Below are 22746 nucleotides of genomic sequence, written 5' to 3' on the forward strand. Positions count from 1 at the left end.
GCATGAAACTTCAATCTAAGCCCTGTGATTTGGTAACCATGCTGATTTATATATACTGTATATATATATAGAGAGAGAGAGAGACAGAAAAGCAACTTTTACTTAAGGGTTTAATTCTCTTCTCCCAACAGTATGAAAGGACAGCATCGATAGTTAGCTAATTTGAAAGCACAAATAACATAAGTGTGGTGAGGAATTTTATCACATTTTTCTAAGAAAATAATCTGATAGATGTACAGATTAGGGCCTCTTTGTTCAGATGTTTTCAATTGGAAATTCAAGGTTATTCCAAATACGATTTGCATTACCTGCAGAATTAAACAGTTGGAGCTTCATCCTTTTTTATTAGTACCTGGGAATAGTTACAAATTACAATGCAAACTGTTTATGAAGAATAGCCTCACTATAGTTCACTTAGACCTAGACAAAAGATAATGGCTTTCATCACAATAGCAGCAATGTACTTCCCTGAAGTGTTGTTTAATGTTTGTGCCTTTTGCATTTTGACTGTTTTTGTTAAGTTTTTAAAATAAGCTGGCTTGAATCACTCTAAAGTGACAGTTTTATAAATCTAATACATATTTATTTGTTTGTTTGTTTGTTTGTTTATTTATTTTTCAAGCAAGTATTAGATAACAGGTATAAGTATAAGCATGGTTATGAATACATGAAATGGATACGAATAAAAAAACCAATAGGACAGGGACAGTAGACACGTTGGTGCACTTATGCACGCCCCCTACTCCAGCCTCTCCTATTTTTTTTCTTCCTACATATAGTAGTAAACAGAGATTTGTATTAAGCATAGACAGAATAGCAGACTATTGTAGACTAGAGACTTGTCACCGCTCCTCTCATACACACCCCGGTTACAGGTAACCAGGTATATCAAAATCCACAACAGATAATAAGTTTTTTAGGAATCCATATGCATATATGTTTTCTTAAGTTTTCGTGGGTACTTACATTTATGGTATTCAGCTTTGTTCGGGTATTTTTCCACATCATTGTAGTTGTTCTTTTAAAGTTGTAGCAACGTTTCGGCAGAATCTCACCTGCCATCATCAGGCTTCTGTATGGCAGATGAGATTCTGCCAAAATGTTGCTACAACTTTAAAAGCACAACTATAATGACGTGGGAAAATACCTGAACAAAGCTAAATACCATACATGTAAGTACCCACGAAAACTACACACACACACACACACACACACACACACACATATATATATATATATAGATCTTTGGTTGTTCGGGTTTTCTCCCACGTAAGATTCGAGGTATCTAGGCAACGTTTCGATGAAGTCTCATTCATCATCTTCAGGCTTCTGTCTTTGGCTCTGTGCTTCTCAGAGTGATGTGAGCTCGCAGCTGCTTCTTCCTTTTAACTGCTAGTGGGGGTGTGACTTGATTGGGTGGGGGCTTGGCTGTGTTCTGATTGGTTGGGGGGTTGGCAGAAAGCAGAACACAGAAGATGAGACACGACCACAGACCAGAAGCCACACTGCAGCTGCATCACTACCCACTTCAAACCCCTCTGAGCCATACATGAAGCAAACTTACACCCACCATGAAGATGCAGCACGACCACGAACTCGAAGCCAAACAGCAGGATCACAGCTCACCAGCTCAAATCCCCCAGCAACTAAGACTAACCTGAGCACAACCTGAGCACAACCAAGCCCCCACCTGAACAGAACACGCCTCCAGCCAATCAGAACATGGCCAACCCCCCAACCAATCACAACACAGCCAACCCCCTACCAATGAGAACACACACACACCCAATATATATATATGTTTCTGACAAATACTGATTAAAATCTCTAGAGCAGGGCTGTCAAACTCATGGCCCATGGGCTGGATGCATCATACACTGGCCACGCCCATGCCCAGTTTAGCGAAGGGGAAAAAGTTCTGAGACATCATGATGCCACCATGACGTGAGTTTGACACCCTTGCTCTAGAGGGTCTAACAAACATACATGATATGTATGTATTTGTTAGACCCCCCTAGAGATATTTATCAGTATTTTACAGAAACCAAAAGATGTAAGTGTCCGAAAATAACTATTTCTCAGACTTTATAACTTAAAACTTGAATGCCACAGAGCCATAAAATGAATTAGCATGGCATTTATTGTTATTTTACCAAATCTGCTTGCAAAAGTAAATGAATTAATGTTAAACTTATGCTAGGTATTAAATCATGTCTACTGTAAATTAATATTCAACTGTATTTATTTTCTATTCTGTTCAATCAAAATATGTATTTTTAAGTGACAGATCTAACTATGCATTCAAAAAATAAGGTTAGAAGTACAGTCTTCTCTTATTTTATTTAATAGAAGCATATGTCAAAATATAAAATATGCAATTCTTAAAATGACAAAGAATTTTTTCTGGAAGGAAAATATCTGAGCACTGAATATGTTCTAGGGAACTTTTGTAACTTTATTATCTCTCTGGCCAGTTTAATATGTTTTCATGCTATTATCTCTTTCATGGGAGTGGGGTGCAGTGGGGGAATTCCAATTTTACTACCCGTTCTGTGGGTGTGGCTTGGTAGGCGTGGCAGGGGAAGGATACTGTAAATTTCCAGACAGAGGTAGTATTTGCCAGTTCTCCGAACTACTCAAAATTTCCGCTACCGTTTCTCTAGAACTGTTCAGAACCTGCTGAATACCACCTCTGGTGGGGTGGGAGGAAACTGGAAGTAATATAAATAAGATTGTGACTGAAACTTTTAAAGCTTGGGATACATTTTCTTTAATTCACTTTTGTTGGAAATTTCTGCCAGCCCGTCATTGCAATTTAATCTGCTGTATTTACTAGTACTCTTAATACACGATTGAGAACCAGGTTGTTCGATTTTTGAAAACATGTTTTGTACTTCAATTTGCCAACGTCCAATTTCAGTAAATGGGAAAAAAAATGCAAAGATATCTGAGTTCAAGGGGAAAGCAGTCAAAATTCACCCTCTTGAATTTTTGCTTATAAAAAGAGACATATATTGTTTTTATTCTGAAGCTTGAAAAAGTGTGGCATTTTAATGAGAATTTCATAATCTTCTCCTGCGTTCCTCTTATTTTGAACTAAACTTTTTGCGTCCTCCTATAAAAATTTGGTAAATTCACAGATGTCAGCTTTCGGAATATTTGTTCAAACAACAAAGAAGTCCTCTTACTGTCCCCATAATTATCTACAGTATGCAGTATTTTCATTTATAGGCAGTCCTCAATTTATAACTACAATTAGGGCCAGAGCTTCCATTTGTAAGTGATGTGGTTGTTAAGTCATCACCACATGACTGCACCCAATTTTAAGATTTTTTTTTTGCCATGGTTGTTAAGCATATCACTGCAATCAATATATGAATCATGTGGCTTTTAAGTAAATCCACCACCACCCCGTTGACTTGGCTTGTAGAATCATCTAAGAAGTTTGCAAATCATAATCACATGACCCTGGGACATTGTAACCATCATAAACACATTCAACTTGCTAAGCGTCCAAATCAAGTTGCAATCATGTGTCTTATTGGGAATATAAATTAAGGACTATTTGTACCAAAGTCATGTGTCATCTTATTTTTAACTCTCAGAATTAGTTTATTTGTATATTATATTATGAGGCTATATATTGTATTCCAAAGATTATGTTAATTATTTTAAAGTTTATTTCAAACACATTAACATTCAAATGATAACAGAATATTTTGTATATGGCTTATGAAATTTGACAGGAAGATTCTTTCCCCATTCTAAATCAAAGACCAAAAACCATCCCAGCATCCCACAAAGATGAAACAAATGCAAATACACAGGGTTGGCAGTGGGGGCAAACTGAAAGGAGTCAAGCTCTGCTATATTATTATAAAGAAAAATGAGAGGGAATCAAGACAGAAGAGAGGCATTGTTAAAGGTTAAGCTCAGACATGTGTCCGCTGCAGTTAAATAAGCTACATTATACCAGGTTAAACTATTCTGCCATCAATTATCAGATTCAGTACAGTATTATCTGTTAAGCACAAGCTTATTACATTTTTAGAAATCAACTCCTCAAATATCATCAGCTGTTTGGCTGACTTCACTCAAGACTCCAGTGATGAACCTGAGACTTTGGTATGCAAACAGATTGCAGTCCATTCTGGGAATTGAAAGGCTATGGAATTTGCACTCTACCAAGAGTAAATATATAGGAAACCTAGCCTTATTTTTATTTTGGTTTTTTTATACTAAGACTGATATGTAGCAGTATGTGGGATGACCTTGGGATACAGGGAAGAGATGCTGCCTAGGAAACAACGAATTAAGTATGTGGGGAAGGAAAAACAGATAGGAAACAGATCAGATTTATTGCAAGACTACGCATTAACAAAATCTTGCAAGACTGAAATTTCACTGCAATTACAATGGGCTCCTGTGACTAAGATCATAAGAATTTGAGCACAGAACAACATAATTTATAAAAATACAATGAATCAGATGAACTTGACCAATAAAAAAACAGGAAGTGCCTATTAAAGCTTCCTGGAAAAGCTCTGTTTTCACCAATTTCCATAATGGCCAAAGGCAAGTGCCAACCTAGCATCAAGGAGACTACTCTCTAAAATAGAAGTCATCCCCAAATGCATGCCTTTGGTCTTCAGCCCACTTGCTTTCAGAACACTGGAGAACCATGAAAAGCTTTTTGTAGAACAGGAGTGTCAAACTAGAAGTTCGTGGGCTGGATGTGTCATGCGGCCACCTCCGCAAAGGCAAAAAATGGTCATGATATGTCATGTGACGCGATTTGAGTTTGACACCTGTGTTCTATAAGGTACTTATCACAAAAAAGAAAAGAAAGTCAACAGTCATTGTTCCAGTAACTTCAACTGTTACTTTTTAAAATCCCATTCTGCTTGTAAAGATATATGTGGTTTGCCCTCTCCAATTTATTTTATCTACAGTGCTCCAAGTTACGGTAATATAGGACAGTCAGGAGGTAAATAACTGTTTTAAAATTATGCAGGCTGCAGGTTCAGATCCACTGACTTGAAGTAATTCCTTGAATTTAGATATACTTTTGGTACACATGTATAGTATTGTTTGTAAGTTTTGTGAACAAATGAGAAATTGGATCCTCAATTCTAATTTAGGCCTGTAACCTTAGTCCAGTGTTGTGGCTCAATTCGTATCTAACAAGAGTATTCATATCATAGCACAAATATTAAAGCTTCTGTATGACTCTGCTGTTCCAATACATATATTACACTTTTCTTTAAAATGCATACTAATTTGTCCAGGGTAATTTGAATAGCTTAATGTACAATTATTTCTGCATTTACATTTTGCTCTTTCAAAGCCATATTCCATAATACAGAATGTGTCATCTTTAAAAGCTATGAAACAGGATTTCTTTCAATTGGTATCTTCATTCCTTTAATTGAACTATTTAACATTCATTCATAGAAGTAACTCATTTGAATAACTGATTTAGTTTATGATTTAATATTTAGCTTTCCTAATATCAAATATAAGGTCTTGTTTGAAGACCCTATTTTTGGTTCTCCCATCACATGCCCTAGAACTTTTAAATAACATACATGATTTTAAAAGTTATAGTACCTTAAGGGGAAAAAAATCCAAAATTCAGAGTTGTGTAATATATTAGAGCCAAATCAAAATGATACAAAAGGGGTTGTAAATGTCAAGATATTTAAAAAATGATCTTTCTAGTTTGTTTTCTACCTCCTGTTTTTGTAACATCTTTCTGATGAAAAGTTTTGAAGGATTCAAAAGCTTCTACTGCAATAGTAGTAATATCTAATAATTGTAATATCTTGATTATTTCCATATAACAACTCTTTCCAATTTGAAAACTGATCTAAACCTTTTCAATTCTATGATGGCATCTATTCTCAAGAGGCTAGATTTGCTTCTGGCTTGGCTGCTATATATTTGATAGTAGAGTAACACTAGTTTTTTCTCTGCAAACATATGGCTGTATATAATTTCTGATCAACAAATGATATAACAGTTATTTTTATCTCATCAACCTACCAGGATCTGACCTTCAGCAGTACTCTTTTTATCTCATCAACCTACTCAGGATCTGGCCTTCAGCAGGATTACCTATGGGTTTCTTTTAGATTTTTTTGCTCAAATAAACCCAGATTCTTCAGAAAAAAATGTCCACATAACACACAATAAATCAGTCTCAACCTAATTATGTTTACCTATTTAATATATACAACATAATGCAATGAATAGAAACATCTAGATTTCATTAAATTTTAAAATAAAGAAACCTAGAAACTCAACCACGGATTGAAAAACTCAGAACACAAACCTTGTACTGAAAATCATGCATTCCCTCCAAAATACAAAATGATCTCTGAATAGGGAGAATTTCATGTAATTTATTTCCATTTTATGTGGAATGAGAGTATAAAGAAGGTATTTGCCACTAGAAGTAGTATGGCACTTGAGGTGGAACAGTGATCAACAGTGATTTGCCCTTGTTTTCAGCATACTGAACAGAAATGAATACCAGAAGACTAGTGTATATTACTTTCAAAGTGCTCCTGAGAGATTGGTGAATGCATTGCAAAGATCCTTAAAAGTCAAGTATTAGTCAAATATTGTTTGAGTTCCATATTACTTTGAGATAGCATATGGTATGGCACAAACAAGCAAGTTCTAAACTCATGAGTTTTCAAATTTGGGAGAGGTTAAGTTTTCAAATTTGGGAGAGGTAGGCTACCAAAAAACCCTACCTTTTTCAGATCCTGCTTTAAAACCCATTTTACAGAGGTAAAATGGTGAGACACAATCACTTGATCAAGAGACACACTGCCATGCTTATATACTGTATTATTCTAAGGAAAATATATTCATATGCTAGAACAGCGCATAATATTGCTTCTGTATTTATTCTGGCATTGGGAAACCCACATTGCTTGGTCATTACATTCACTAATCCCTAATCTGTAACAAATATGCACAGGTATTTTACTGGAATAAAAACTCATATTTTATAGAAGAATATTTATAGAATGTAGCTAGGATTGGCTACTTTATATGTAGAATCCCACACCACTGAGTATTTATGCCCTATCTCACATTGTATTAGCATTTCAAAGGATTGTACAATTCAGACAAGATTGCTTTAGGAAAGCTGTTCATTTCTGCATTCAAATCCATAAAGGTATTGTTATCCAACTGGCATAGTTAATATAGTTGTATGTCTATAATTCCAGAGCAAAAACATTTTTCTATGAACCAGGATGGGGCTACCTAGACCAGTGTTGACTAACCTTTTTGGGCTCCTGTGCTGAAAATTGCATGCACGCTCACGTGCCAGCCTCCAGAAGGCAATGAGTGGGGAGGCCCCCCAACCCCTGCACATGTGTGCGCACCCCCCGCATGCCACGCATCTCTGCATGAGACCCCCATGCAGTGCACATAGAGATGCAGAGGCACATGTGTGCGTGATCCCCACACACCCCCGCGCATGTGCATCAGATACCCGACAATTAGCTGTCAGGTGGGCCATGTGCGTGGAGCTCTTCCGGGCAAGCTCTGGCGTGCCGGCAGAAGTGGCTCTGTGTGCCACGTGCATGCCACATGCCATGGGTTTGCCATCACGAACCTAGACTTTAGGGCTGGGTCTGACCCTGAAATTCTCTTTATATAGCTAATCTACCTTAACCATTAAAACTGGATAAGTTTCTCATGCTGAGGTTTTAAATCAAAAAATGAAATCCTCTGGTTAAAATATGTACATCACAGCTTAAAACAAAGTAAATTCTCTAATGTTCCCCAAGCCCAATACCTTCCTACCATTGTGTATTCTGTTCTCTCACCCACTCTACAATTCTTAATTTCTATAGTATTAAAAGAGATCCCCCTCTCAAGTTTGCCAGGGATCCTCCAATTCAAGGGGACAGGGAGGATGAAAATCATGGTCACACAGCCTGCTAATCTAGGCTAACCCAACTAGTTTGTAGTTCAGCAAGCTTTCATATTCCACCCACCACCTTATGTAGTGTGGATGTTGTATGAATAAGGCAATCACATAATATGCTTCACTTCTTTGGCATAATCAGTTCTGTAGCACAGCAATTTTGCTTGGTTAATCCAGGTTTAGAATGTGGTATAAACCCAACAGTTTTACAAGGTAGTCAAGACAAGAGACATGGCCAGATAGGCTAATTATACTATACTTTATTGTAAGCGAACTCCTGGAGAATCTCGCAAGTGTGAAAGTACAATTCTCCCATCTCTTTATAGCTAGTTCTAGGGAGTCTCTGTCCCATCCACATTGTTGCTTCAGATTAAACTGCTTTTTATTCCTCGTATTTGTTAGGCCTCTTTGCCCTGTCCCCCCAAGATCATTCCTCCATAACTTCACAGAACCTAATGGTGGATTTGAAGGACAACCCTCAGTGCTGGGATGATAAGCCCAAAATTTAAAAAAAAGCCAGATCCGGCTGATACTTGAATAGGAAACAATAGGAAATCTTGGGATTTGGGATTAGTCTAAAGAGTCAAAAGCCTCCAGGGAAAAAAAAAAAAGGAACAACTCATCACTGTGTAATTGTTGAGTCAAGGAATCATTATCTTAGGTTAACCCCGGGCAAGAACATTCAGAAGTTAAAGACTCTCTTGTTTTACCGCCACTTTTGCAATAAACAAATGCAAATCATCTCGCAACAAAAAACACGGTCGTCCTTCAGTCACATCCTTCTTTGAAGCAATGCGGAGTTAAGGTGAGACGCACCATCTTACCGAGCGCATTAAAAATAAAAAAGATCCCTACTCACGGCTCTCTAGAATGAGAGTCAGTGAATTCCCGGGGACCTACTTCTGCCTAAGTGCGCCCAAAGCAACACTGAGGTGCCTCGCAACCTAAGGGAGAAAAAAAAAACCGTGTCACGCCACCTCCGTTCGCCGCTTTCTCCTCACAAAACACCGAATATCACCCCAACCAAGCTTCGCTTCTCTTCTCCGAGAGGCGCATTTTAAAGTTTAGGGTAGCGGCATTCCCCGCCTCCTCTGGCCACTTATTGGCCGAGGTTTGCTCATCATTTCCCCGCCAGGGAAAGGGCGGGGCTACGTGACGCCCCGGAGACTGGCGGCTGCCGCCTCTGCTGCTACCTAAACGGGAAGGCGGCGTGAGAGGAGCTTGGAGAGGAGCGATTGCCGGACGAGCTCGGAAGCGCGTGGACTTCGGGCAGGACTTGGTCCGCGAGGGAGGGAAAGCAACGGCAGCCTCGCCTCCCACAACATCAAGTCGGCTGGTTTTTTGTTTCCCCGCTTTGCTTTTTCAAAAGAAAAAGAAAACCCCTTTGGCTGAATGCTGCTTTGTTTTATTCTCCTTTGCTCCCCTTTCTCTCGCATCCTGCCAAACAAAGGAAACGGGAGGAATTCCGATTTGCGGGAGACATGCGTTCCATCAGGAAGAGGTGGACTATCTGCACGATAAGTATCCTCCTGATCTTTTACAAGACAAAGGAGATTGCAAGAACCGAGGGGCACCCGGAGACGCAACCCAGCGGGTAAATGCAAAGCGTTTGCTTTCCCACGTATTTGACAAAAGGGAGGAGGAGGAGGAGAGCCGGGGTGCGCCTCCACAGCCCGTTAAGGTGCAAAGAGTCGGTGGCGTTTGCTCCTCTCAGCCCCCTCCCTAACTTGTATTGTAGTAGATGTATATCTTTGGGGGGATGTTGTGAAGACCTCTCTCTACACAAACACACCCACCCCACTGCCCACTTCCTTTTGATCTGCTGCAGCCTGCGATTTCGCCCTCGCATAAAGCTAAGCGTTAGGGCCGGCTTCAGGAGAGAGGTGATCACTCCACCCCCCTCAAGCGAAAATGACGGCCGAGTTTTGGAAAGAAGTTGAAAGGGAAAGAAAGGTGATCGCCCGAATGAGTTGTTCGACGGCTGGCCAGTTGCTAAGAGGAATAAAGCAAGGGACGCGTTAGAGATTTGGAAGCGCCGAGGGGTTCCGAAGTAAGCGAGAATAGCTCGAGATGCGGGAAGCGGCTCTCTTCTGTTACAGTGCTGATTTTGGGGGGGAGGGGGGAGTGGCACTCCTTCCTCTCTTCCAGGAGTTCACCTGTATTTTATCCCGAATGGCTGCGGATTAGGAACGCCCTGGTCCTAGACGGGAATTTAGTGGGAAATTAGTGCTCATATGTGTTAGGACTCATCTATGATGACTTTATTTCAAATCCCGATGTCCCTTTCCTTTCCGCTTCTACTGGGTTACACCCCATCTCTAGATCATTGAAACGGGATTAGCGCCGAAGCAAGTCCGATTGCGCTCAGCTACTGATGAAACGGTGCTTAAGACTCAAGCGGGCTCCCGAAGGCTTAAGTTTTCTAGGAGTGGGTTAGAGACGCGGGTCGTCTTTTTAGAGGGGCGCGTCCTCCTATTTCTTTCTTGCTGCTCCTTCGTGGCAACAAAACGTTCAAAGCCGTCTGCTGCTGCTCTTTTTCGTTTGAGACGACGGCAATGAAATGATTCATATTTGCACGCGTCTCGACTGCGTTATAGAGCAAAACAAAACTTTAGCCCGTCTAGTGCGACGTAGCTGTGCCGAGACTGCAGTTTGCAGCGCGCACTTAAAAGGGGAGGGAAGGAGCCTCTTCCAATTTTACGGCACAGGGTTGCATTTAACCCTGAGGAGCTTCTCAACGGGAGAAACCTGGCGGGGTCAGCTGCGGCGACTTATGTTTTTTGGAGGATTCAAGGAGGATGGGTGCTTGGTTTTTATTTTATTTTTTTACGCTGCCATTGGCGGGCAGAGCACTAACTTAATCCTGAAGCTGGCTGGTTTGGTGTAGGCATGTCTGTTGGCTGGTGGGAAGGCGTGCCCGAGGGGGTGGGAGCCGGCGGTGCCTGGGAAATCCAACGTGGTTCTCGTACAGTACAACAGCAGAACAGCGGTGCCGTTTAGGTAGGGAAACTAGTCTTGCTCCCCGCTCCTTCCCGCACAGCAAAGAGAGGAGATACTGCCGGCACTGGAGGTGTGTGTGTGTGTTTTCTTCCCTGGCTTGCCTCCGCCCCGATTCCAGCTTCCTTCACCGGCACCTACATCTTTCATACGTGTCTGCCTGCCTAGCCTCTCGAGAAACCCGTGGGTGTCTGCGGAGGCTGCAGCGTTTCGAATAGAAAGGCGGGAGACTGTGATGATGCGTGGCAGCCAGAACTGCTCGCCTCCTTCCTTGTCACTCCTTATACAGTCTCGTTCCCTGGCCGTCTTTTCTTTGGAAATGTTTCCACCTTCCCCGGCGAAGCTGCGGATCTCAACCCATTCGCAAAATCTTCAAGCTGCAGGAAAAGTGGGAGCATGGCGAGAAGGGGAGGGGGGCGTCTCGCCCCTCTAGCCTGGCAATGACCCTCGTTTCTCCTCCAGTTTTCTCGCCTCGCGGCGTACGGTCGCCCCGATAGATCCCAAACGGAGAGAGGAGTAATTTGGTAACATCCGTCTGATCCGTTGCTTTGTGCTTCGCTTCCCGAGCAAATAAAATAGAAGGAGCCGCGGTCGCGTTTCCTCTTTAGTGAGCGTCGTCTGCAAATCCTTGCCGGCTTTTGCGAGGTTTGCACAAACAGGAAAAGGGCTGTACCAGTGGCGGGGTTTCGGTGATAAGGTTTCTGAGGTGCCAGCAGAGACAAAAGGTTAGCTTCTTTGTTAGCGGTCAGGCATGATTCTTGGCTTTCTCCCTTCTGCTAAACAGTGGCTACAACTCCTACAGCTTTACACCTCCACCTTCCTAAACTGTTGGGATAACCCTTTGGAAAGAGAAATGCAACACATCTATTTTGGTTAAAGCGCCTGCACCGACCCTTATGCTTGTTAAAATTGGCATTTATTGTGCTGCTCTCATTGCTACTATATTTTCCTGCTGCAGGAAGCCCAAAACCTGCGTTTTCTTTATTTATGGAGCTAACTTAGGAAAAGGGGTTGATAGATATCCCTGGATTCCTTTCTTTTTCCCACTAAGCATTCCCTGCCTGAGCTAAAAGCAACCACAAATCATTCTCCTGAAGGCTGGAGTTTAGATACATCCTTGAGGTGCTAGTTTATTCACATGCTTAGAATGGCATGCTTACCTATCAAGTGTGCTGACAGGTGGCAGAACTTGTGGGTCCATGCAGGGTGAAGAAGAAGGGAGGAAACAGTTGATAATAAACATGCTCTGTGATTCAAAGAAGTAGTGCTAATAATGAGTGACCAAGGAGCCTAATTCTGACCTGACTAGCAGCATCTGAGTAGACAGTGGATGCAATTCATAGAAGTCAGAATGGAGTTTGCAAAGTCTCCCCCCCCCCTTCCACTGGACAGCCTCAGGAAATGCAACTGCACGATACTCATCCTGGCAGTTTCAGTGTTTTCCGGAAGTCCTCAGAAATTGCAGTTGTGGGGGAAATACAGCTGTGTGAAAATCACTTGATACAGAAGCAGTACAAGATCTGTACAGCAGCCAGTGGGAAAGAAATATCCATATCTGTCTTCTTGTTTTAAGGCAATCTTCAGTCAGTGATTCCAGCACTCTTTTGAAAGGGTCGATGGGACTATCTCTTATTGTTGTCATTGTCATTTATAGTATTATTAGAGTAGTAGTGTTATTTGTCATCTAAAGTGTGTCAATAAGCCATCTAAAATAAATCATCTAAAGTGTCAATAAGCCATCTAAAACTTCACGAAAGTGTTGATGAACTGAAGAATTTGGGGATCCCTGCTTTAGAAGAACCTTAGTTAAAATTAACAAGTGTTCCGGAAAGCTCTGGTTGGGGATTAATGCCTCTTTCTATTCACGCATTCAGGCTCCCATGAAACTTAAGCTAAAAGGTCAAGAAGGGCAATGACCAGAGGAAAGGAGGTTTAGTATTGAAATAAGCCATGGCTAACTTGCCTCTTGATTTCAGTACTGTAATTTGTTTCTAAAACTTTCTGTATGGATTTATCTATTCCTCTTTCTCCTGCCCCATCTCTCATTGAAATAATTCTGAAGGCTGTTTATTTTTTTCCAGAATAAGTTGTGAAACCACTATTTTCCGGGGTAGTTCTGTTCTATTAAAAACCAATTTTAGAACATGTTGAAGTTTGTGTTTTTAATGGTTCCTTAGAATATGTGGTATATTCATGGGTTCTTGAATGCGTTCTTACTAGTAGAGAGATAAGGGCAAATACGGTTTGCATTATCCTTTGAATGTGTGCTTGTGAAGGAGGGTTAAGTCATCTACTTTCACAGGTAGCTACATGCAGAATTGAGAGTTGATTGATATTCTATTACTTCCTGAGTGAGTTGGTTAATCTGTTGTAGCACAAAGTGGTCTAAAACATGATTCGAAACACCCAATGGAATTACGCCAATGTGCCTTCAGTCACAGTAAAACTGGAGCTATCTTTCCCCCATCATTTCACTTATTTTGTATTTTATTTGTTTGGAAACCTTTTTGCTGACAAATCTGTTGGCATTGATCTACTGCAATGAGTTAGCGTCTTCTACATTGGCTGGAGACAATGGGATAGGAATTTTAGTTACAGATATTTTAGACTTGGGCAGAGCTAAAGAAAAAGGGCAATGAACTATCTGATTGGCCTTATGCTAAATTCAAGCAATAGCTATAAAGGTTTAAAGCAAAGTATAAATAGCTGAGTAATAATGGTTTGGGGAAATGAAAAAGAAATTTTACATTTTAATTTTAAAGTTTTTTATTATATTTAATTTTACTTATATATTACTTGAATGTTCCATGATTTTAGCATTTTTATTAAAGATTGGCATTTGGAAAGCTTCAGCAATAGCCATAACTAAAGGTTAATATGCTCTTATTATCGTATGTCTACCTAAATCTATATAGGATTGTATATTTTTCTCCTGCTGTCTGTATCTCTGTTAACTCTGTAATTGTCTATTTAATAACTATTTGAAATATTTATAGATGGAATATTTTTAATATCCATAAAGAAGCAAGGACCAAAAATCAAAATAAAGTAAATGTATCCAATTCTAGCATCTCTCTAATCTCAGATCTTGTAGGCCTGTAAAATGGTCCAACTGCTTGTTGAGTTTTGAGATTCTCTCAGTGATATTAGAAATCAAAACTTTGTGTTTGCCTGGCATTCAGTAAAAAGCAAACATTGCTTTATATACAAAGTAACTTTGTAGTGAGGGGCAAAGCATTTTAAAAATATTGCTTGCTTTACAAGAAAAAAATATGCCATATGCCAATGTTATATTGGTTGAGATGGAGGTAAAAATGTTCTGGTTGGTTTTTGTGAGTATTTAAAAAAAAGATAAAACAACTATTCCTTCAAATCAGTTTGAGCAAGCCCATAAGAAGATTGCATAATGATGCTCTCTGAATTGTACTGCCAATTAAAAGTTTATAACATTGATATAACTTTTTAAAGTAAAAGGATCTGTGTGAGGGAGGCAAACTAGCATTTGTCAGATAGTATTCACTGGCCAAATTATAGCAGTAGTACCTTTTCCAACAAAACTCTATATAGCATAACAAAATGACTTTTCTGGCAAAGAATGATCTTTTGACCATAAATCAAAACATTCAACTGTCTCTTGCTTCTCCTACACACCCTTTCTCTGTCAAGGCAATTCCTATTATTAAGACTATAATATAGATGAGATACAAATCAAGAATGTTATGTTTTTATTGAGCCTGTGAATCAAGTTTAGAGCAAAGAGAGGCTAGCTATGGTGAATTCAGCAGAAATATGACACACTGACATTTATGTTTGAATAAACTTTATAGAAGTGAACTATAAAAATGGAAGATTTGAAGCTATCCAGAAATGTGTTCTCAACTGGTATGAGTTCTACTTAATGGCACAAGAAATAATGTTTTGCTAGTTTGTGGTAAGAGTTTATATGAAGGTTCTTGATGATTCTTTTCATATAATTTTGGTTTTTGCTAAATTGTTTATAAATTCTCTTTTATAATAGATTGAATCATAGTTTCAATAGAAAAATTGTGGCCTTTTTAAAGTAGAGATTTGCTGACAGAAGCAGAAAAAAATATAAACAGAATGAAAAGCAGCATAGATTCTGCATAGAAACAACTTTGGAATCATAAAAAAAACATTTAATTAAGGACCAGAGGCAAAATCAAGTTCAAATTAAGTATTCTAAATTTTCATTTATTGTTCAAGATTTAAAAACTATTTATCCTAATGAGGAGAATATGGCACAGATTTTTCAAACAGAGTTTGAAAACAATAAGCCCCAAAACACTTTAGTTGATGAGATATAGCATACAACACCATCTTAATTCTCACATCCTTTATTGTGCACAGCTTGTGACTAATCTTGTCCAAACCTCAAGTAACTGCCAAAATGACTGATTCTGATTTGGATGACATGATTAGTTACAAAACTTAACCAATAAGTTACACATGAGAAATGGAAAAATATTAGTATGTGCTATTTACTGACAGTATGTTAAAAAAGGATATTTTCCTTAATTTTTTTAAATAAAAGAATAAGAAGGAATACTAAAAAATGATAACTGAGGATAAAAAATAAACCAGAAGACAAGATGTCCAACAGACCAAGAACATTAGCTTGAAGTTAGAGAAATAGCATGAAGCAGAAACAAGCAAATTACCTAAACTACTTTAAATAGACCGTGTTATGTAATGTTATCGTTATTATTTTTATTAACTTTAGGTTTTCAACACATTTTAGCTGCTCAGGTTTGTTATGATCACTAAGTGACTGATTCCTTTAGTGATCAAAGTTATAACAACACTGAAAAAGTTACTTAAAACTGTTCCTCACACTTATGACAATTGTAGCGTGTCACAGTCACGTGATGAAAATTCTGTCGCTTGGCAACCAGCATGTATTTTCAATGTTTGTTCTATGCCAGGATCGTGTGATTGCTATTTTCAATCTTCCAACTGGCTTTCAATAAGCAAAGTCGTAGAGAAGCTGGATTTCCTTAATAACCACATATTCAATTAACAACTGCAATTATTTGTTTAACCATAGCAAAAAGCAAAAAAAAAAAAAGGTTGCAAAATTGAGTGGAGCTCACTTAACAACCATCTTGCTTATCATTGAAATTTCTAGTTCCAGCTGTCTTGTAAGATTATCTGTGGTTAGAGCATGAGTACTTCTATGGACAATTATTTATTTGTCTGATTTATATTCCTCTTTTCCCAAGAACACAAAGCAACAAACCCAGCTCTTCCTTTCCAGGTTTTCCCACAATAATTTCCAGGTACAAAAGATCAGAACTACCTGCGAAGTTCCAATTACTACTATTAATACTCCCTTTGAATGGGAACATAGTCAACTAATGATTAGCACTAATTTGGCACCAGTTTTGCAGTGGATACGCGTCAATGAGATTCAAAAAGGGTTGAACTTAGTCCATTTATGGCTATGTAGAAAGTCTGGTCTGATTTCTGTTTGGACTCTGTCCCTTAGGTTCTGCCACTTCTACTACAATAACCCATTGCACTTGAGAAAGAATAACCAGTACTTTGACCTTCGATCACTGATGGTGGATTTGAACCTGCCTTTCACTTATCCTAGTTCCAAAGCTTTAGCTTCCATTTTGCACTATACTACCAAATCATGCTTCACTGAGTGTCTATATATCATCACATACTGTGAAATACCCATGTCCTTTTTGGGAAGTTTCTAAGGGGCTACAGTAAATTCAATACAAGTGAAAATTCATTGTACAATCCTTAGGCATCCCGTGGTATATTTTGATCACTTTATTTTTAAGTGTGTTATGAAGCTGCTTCAGGAATATGAAGGTAACATCACCCCAAAATAAACACATTGTTGTGTGTTTATTATTTAAAAGGGACTGATTCATATGACATTGACATAGAAGGCCGAGATTTGCTGTGTAATTAATTTTGGCATGAATATGTCCCTTGAGATTTATGTGAATATTGTTCACCAGAGATTTTATTATTCTTTAAATTTGAAAAAAGTGTTATATACATGCACACAAGAGTATGTGAATGCATATGTATTTGTATTTCTTGCCCCGTTTTAAAATTACTATGTAAGAAGTTTGAAATAAAATTTGCTTAGTTTTCTTTAAGCTCAATTTTGAGCTGTAAATCAATCATACATATTGGATGGGATGCATATCCAGCAGATATACGATCATTGATCCTATAAGTTCTCCTAGACAAGCTTCAAGATGTGATGAAGCACAGCTTAGTCTTTCTGAATATCATTGTGTGTGGCATGAGATTGCTATATGCAGCAAACAGAAATCCGCATTCTTTTAGGCTCCTGCAGGGTTTTTTTTTTTTTTTTTTGATGAAGTGTGCTTTATAGCAGTGTTATGCTGCGAGTTTGCTGTCAAGCTAAAATTAAACTATACAGTATATTATGCCATATGAAGATCTGTATGGGTTCAGCTTTCCTATCTAACAACTGCTTTCTTTTTTAAATCTGGGCCTAAAGATATAGCAGAACTGCCCTCTTGATGATGCTGTGCTTGCAAGAGGTTCATTGAAAGGCAATCCAAAACAGCTGATTCTCAGTCAGAAGTTTCTCAACTGTGAAATTCCCTTCCTCTTTAATTCCGATTGAGACTGATCTGAAAGTGTATCTGTTTAACTGGGCCTTTGGCTTAATTGGTGGTACAGTGCTTCTTATTTACTCTGGACATTCCAAAAGTTCTGTCCCATGCAATCACTTTTAAAGCTGCTCTTTTTAAAAACTAATTGTAAAATGGCTTGATTGTATTTTGTTGCATTTGTTTGGTACCCCTTGCATCAAATTTGTCTTTTTGATACATTGCTTTGTTGATATGCTCTACGTAGAAATAAACATACTTTATTGTGTGATGTGTATGGGCAAAACATTTATTTTATGATAGCTTTAATGTCAAAGACTTCAGATTCAGTTGCTGGCCCTCCTTCCATTTAAAGAATCTTATGTGGTGGGATGTGAGGTTTAACTGAGGTTGTTGTTGACTGCTACTCAGATGGTACAAGACAATGTAGACAAATGGTCTGACCTTGTATAAAACAAATTCTTATGTTCCAGAAACTAGCCAGATTTTCTCAGGCATCAGAGTTAATGTATTTATCTCACAAGAATCCTAGTTATAGAGTTGTTCACAACAGTTAATATAGAACCAGCATAAAAACAGAATTGTAAAATAACTGTGCTCTTGGGATGGAAAAAAACCCAAAGTCAAATCTCTCTCTTAGTTTATAATATGACATTATTATTGACCTCTTGGCAACAGTATGAACGCTTTACAGATTTCCTTCTTTGGGGATTTAAAAAAAAACTTAACTGTCCAAATTCACTTAGATGAAAACCCTTCTGCATACAGTAACACTTACTTAATGACTTAATCTATATTTATACTACTAAAAACCTCATTGTGTTTAACTGTTTGTACTTTCAAGTTAGCCCAAATGCTGCTAATATTGCAACACTGTTCAAATCAAATCTGCTAACTTAAAAATGCATACAAATCCAAGACCCATTACTCTCATATAATTGAAATTTCCACGATGTTCATATCAGCTTTATTCAAAAAGCATCCTCACATTGTGATAATGATTTCTGATGGTCCTCACCAAAAGCAAAGTCAATGGGGAAGCTGGCAGGAAGTCAGAAGTTGCTTCCGTTCCCATTGCTTTTTTGCCTGCCCATGGTCTATTTATCTGTTTCGATAAATAAACATTGACTTATTATTGAAGTTCATTTGGCCACTACATTTATTTTTCTGTTTATGATATATACACTTCTTATTAGTTGATTACAGGACTGTTCAGCATTGAGATAAACAAAATATAGTCAGTCTACAATTCAGTGTTCGTTGTGGTCATGTCAGACTGTACTGCCTTTCTCACGAAGGTGACCCAATGGCTCACAGTGTTGTCTAGTTAACAAAGTTAATAGTTTACTTAAGAGTAAATACTTATAACTTGAGAAGTTGTTTTAATTAGAAAGCAACATAAGCATCCTGTCTCTTTCTTCCAGTAATAAATCAAAACAATGGAGAATTAGATGTTTCTCTGATGTTCATAACGAGACAGTTTGATAAGAGAATTACATTCCCAATATACCTGAGGGCAATAGGTTGTTTTATGGGTTATATTATATTGCTTAGTGGACATAGCTTTTGCCTCCTATATTTGGTTACTGGAACTCACTCTCTAAGATGGATGCCACACTTTAGTGAGTAAATAATAGGGTTGATTTATTAATAGATATTTTCACTAAAATGGTCCCCCATAGTTGTTTACAAGTATGTGCAGTCAATCAAACAAAGTATAAGGAATATGACCCATTGTGAGAAGCCATTTCATGTTATGGTTCTGATCTGGCTTCTGAATCACTTGTTTAGAAATAGAGAAGGGGAATATTAAAATCAATTCTATGTATGTATCTTCATTGCAAAAGTTGTAGGTCTAAATGGACTTTTCCCCAAAAGTTCCTGAACAACAAATTAATGACATTGATAAACATTCTGGTTTTAATTTCACTGACAGACTGAAAGTAGTTAAAACAAACAGGCCCATTGATTTTTGGTGATTTAAAATAAATTAATAAGAAATACATGCGGGGAAATCTTTTAATGGGTATAGATCATGATAATTATATATTAAGGCTAGCTTTCTTCTAAACATCACTTGATTTGGAATTTAAAGGATGAGAGCTATTTTCATATGGGTGTACTTGAGGAATTACTCTAATATTCTGATAGCTGTTATGATGGGGAGTGTGGTGGTTCATAAGGTTAGGATAATGGGCTCTTGATCAGGCTTTGATTCAAAACCAGTTGTTGCTGTGGGATGGGGTGAGTTCCTGTCACATGCTCCAGCTCCTGCCTAGCTAACAGTTCAAAATTGGATGGCCGCAAGAATATAAAAGGGTACCATTTTGGTGAACAATTTAATGGGCACAAGAAAGGAGCCCCCAACTGATATCCCCTGGGCAACAGTGATGTCACTGTTCAATTTTTTTCCAACCTGGAAGCACTTTAGTGTTCCCAACATGATTGTAGTAATCTGTTATGAGGATGTAATGTAATGTGTGGGTGACCTTGGGGAATGAGAGGAAGACATGCTGCTAGGAAACAATCAGACAAGAACAGAAGTGGCTTAACAGTCAGAGAAAGAAACTTAGGAAGGACCCACCCTGGTCAGGCAGTTAAAGGCAGTGGTCGTAAGGTTGTACTTTCAGACTTGCAAGATTCTGTTAATGTAGGTTGCAATTATAGGAAGTAATTGTACCTCAAATCAAAATAGTTAGAGAGTTCCTATTTTTAATTCTGCTGTCATTTCAGATTTATAATTAATAATGCATTATCAGCTCAACCTAGCAAGTAAATAATGGCCAAAGATTCAGCCAGTTAATAGAAAAAAACCCTCCAATTTTAAGGAAGTTTCAGCTTCTAATTATTCAGTGGAAGCCAGTGTGTAAAATAAAAATAAAGTATGTTTATTGTTGTGCTGAAAATTGGAGGAGAAAGAAGTACAGGTAGTCCTTAATTTAATGACTACAACTGAGTCTAAAAATTTGCTGTTAAACAAGGCAGTTGTTAACTGAGTTGTGTTTCATTTTTCATACTTTTTTGCAACAATTGTTGAATGAATGACTGAAGTTGTTAAGTGAATCATGCAGTTGTTAAGCGAATCTGGCTACTGCCATTGACTTTGCTTGTCAGAAACTGGGAAAGTTACAGATGATGATCACATGACCCCAGGCTGTCAAAAATACATGCCAAGTGTTGAATTTTGATCAAGTATGGAGTATGGGGTTGCTATTGTAAGTTTGAACAGTCACTTTAGTTGTAAGTCAAGGACTACTCCTATTAGTTATTCGCCATCTCATAAAGTAATAAAGATGGAAGAAGAAAAGAATCTTAAAAAAAAAAAAAAAACACCTGGTAGCTGGTATTTGTGATGTGATGTCCAAAGGAGGCTTTTGGCTAATCTCTGAGCTAACTACCTTTCGTTCTTTTTACATTGTGTTTCAGAGATGGTGAGCAAAGTTTAAGTAAATCAATGGTCAATAGCTCTGATAAAATAAGCCAGAAGAGTGGCTCTTCAGTGTTCCAGTATTCTGTAGAAAGATGGAAAATCAATTCCTCCTTGGTGATGGAAATAAGGTTAGTATCTTAAATAATATATAGTCATTCATATATATATATAGCTTGCAACTTTGATGAGACTGGGAAACCTTTTTTATTTAGCCTTGTCCGCTTTGTTGGATACAAAATACAAGATGAACGATCTTGGGAAAATAAATTTCTCTTGGTCTACAGTTTGTGAAATTACATAAGATCTTGACTGTCTTAGGAAAAAGTCACAAAGCAATTTTGAGCACAATGCTAGAAGATATCAAACTGAAATATATATATACAGAAGCCTGATGATGGCAGATGAGATTCTGCCGAAATGTTGCTACAACTTTAAAAGCACAACTACAGTGACGTGGGAAAATACCTGAACAAAGCTGAATGCCATACACACACACACACACACACACACACGCACACACATACATACATACTTACACATACACACACACCGTGTTTCTCATAAAATAAGGCCGGGTCTTATTTTTTTTTGAGCCCCGAAAAAATGACTGGGACATCTTTTTGGGGGTGACTTAATTTCTTCCCCCACGCACACCTCCACCTAGAGTGCCCCATGCGCACTCACCTCTCCATGAGGCTGCCACTGGAAGTTCCCCAAAGGTAGAGTCACCAGCCGCTTCTATCGGCCAGTAGAAGTGGCCTCGGGGCAAGCACCCACGCACACTCACCTCGCCACCAAGCTGTTTCTATCAGCCGATGGAAACTCCCCAAAGGCAGAGTCACCAGCTGCTTTGGGGTGAGGCGTGGCTGCCCACAGGGCACTCCTGAGAGGAGCGCCCCACGCACACTCTCCTTGAGGCCGTTTCTATCTGCTGATGGAAGCTCCCAAAAGGCAGAGTCACCAGCCGCTTCCATCGGCCAATAGAAAAGGCTTCATGGCGAGGGGAGTGCGCATGGGAGAGCGGCTGCAAACTTTTCTTAGCAGAAGGGAAGCAAGCTGAGTTCTCTCTCTCTCTCTCTCTCTCTCTCTCTCTCTTTCTCTCTCTCTCTCTCTCTCTCTCTCTCTCACACACACACACACACACACACAAACACCACCCCTACTAGCCCTCGTCCCTGCACCGGGTCAGCCAAGCCCTTCTGGCGAGGGAAGGTCTCAGCATCTGCGGGGTTCCCACTGCCGCCCTGCCCTCCCAAGGCCAGACCTTTTCCGGGCACCCTGCCAAAGTCCCAGGGCAGCCGACCTCCCTTTACCTGCTGCCGCTTCTGGTTTGGGGGGGGCTGCCAGGGAGGGAAGAGGAGGCAGCAGAGCTTGGCTACCCTTAGAAGGAAGATTGGGTGGGCTCCTGAAAGGAGATGTGGGAGCGGTTCTCATAGGAATGTGGCGGGGAAGCAGGGTGAGTGTGAAAGGGTCACCGCCGCAGCACAGGAGGGCGGGAGGGAGCTAGAGCGAGGAAGGGCAGGAGAGAAGCTAAACCGTCCTTTCTATTGCTCTGGTGAGGGCCGAATATTTGCAGGGGCTGATTGGAAAGGCCTAATTTTAGTATGAACCTTGAGTCGTGGTGGGGGGAGCTGAACGGCGAAGGCACTCTGCACATGATCCGAGGCAATCCTGCCACAGCTCATGGATGGCGTTGCTAAAAGTTGGGGGGAGTCTGATAACTTCAGCGACACCTCCTTTTC

The 22746-nt window shown here is 39.2% G+C and overlaps 1 protein-coding gene across 1 annotated transcript in view; it reads left to right on the plus strand.

The window, feature by feature from the left end:
* Window positions 1-9140: 9140 nt before the first annotated feature.
* Window positions 9141-22746, plus strand: part of ST8SIA4 (ST8 alpha-N-acetyl-neuraminide alpha-2,8-sialyltransferase 4) — an 84081-nt gene continuing 70475 nt past the window's right edge. Inside the window, exons 1-2 of the mRNA XM_026714595.2 lie at window positions 9141-9545; window positions 21001-21132. Of these exons, the coding sequence (XP_026570380.2) occupies window positions 9433-9545; window positions 21001-21132 (245 nt within the window). The 5' untranslated portion in view covers window positions 9141-9432. The remainder of the gene's footprint in view (window positions 9546-21000; window positions 21133-22746) is intronic.

This window comes from Pseudonaja textilis, chromosome 2 (assembly GCF_049901715.1).
Source record: "Pseudonaja textilis isolate UNSWEBS1 chromosome 2, rPseTex1.2, whole genome shotgun sequence".
Classification (NCBI taxonomy): Eukaryota; Metazoa; Chordata; class Lepidosauria; order Squamata; family Elapidae; genus Pseudonaja; species Pseudonaja textilis.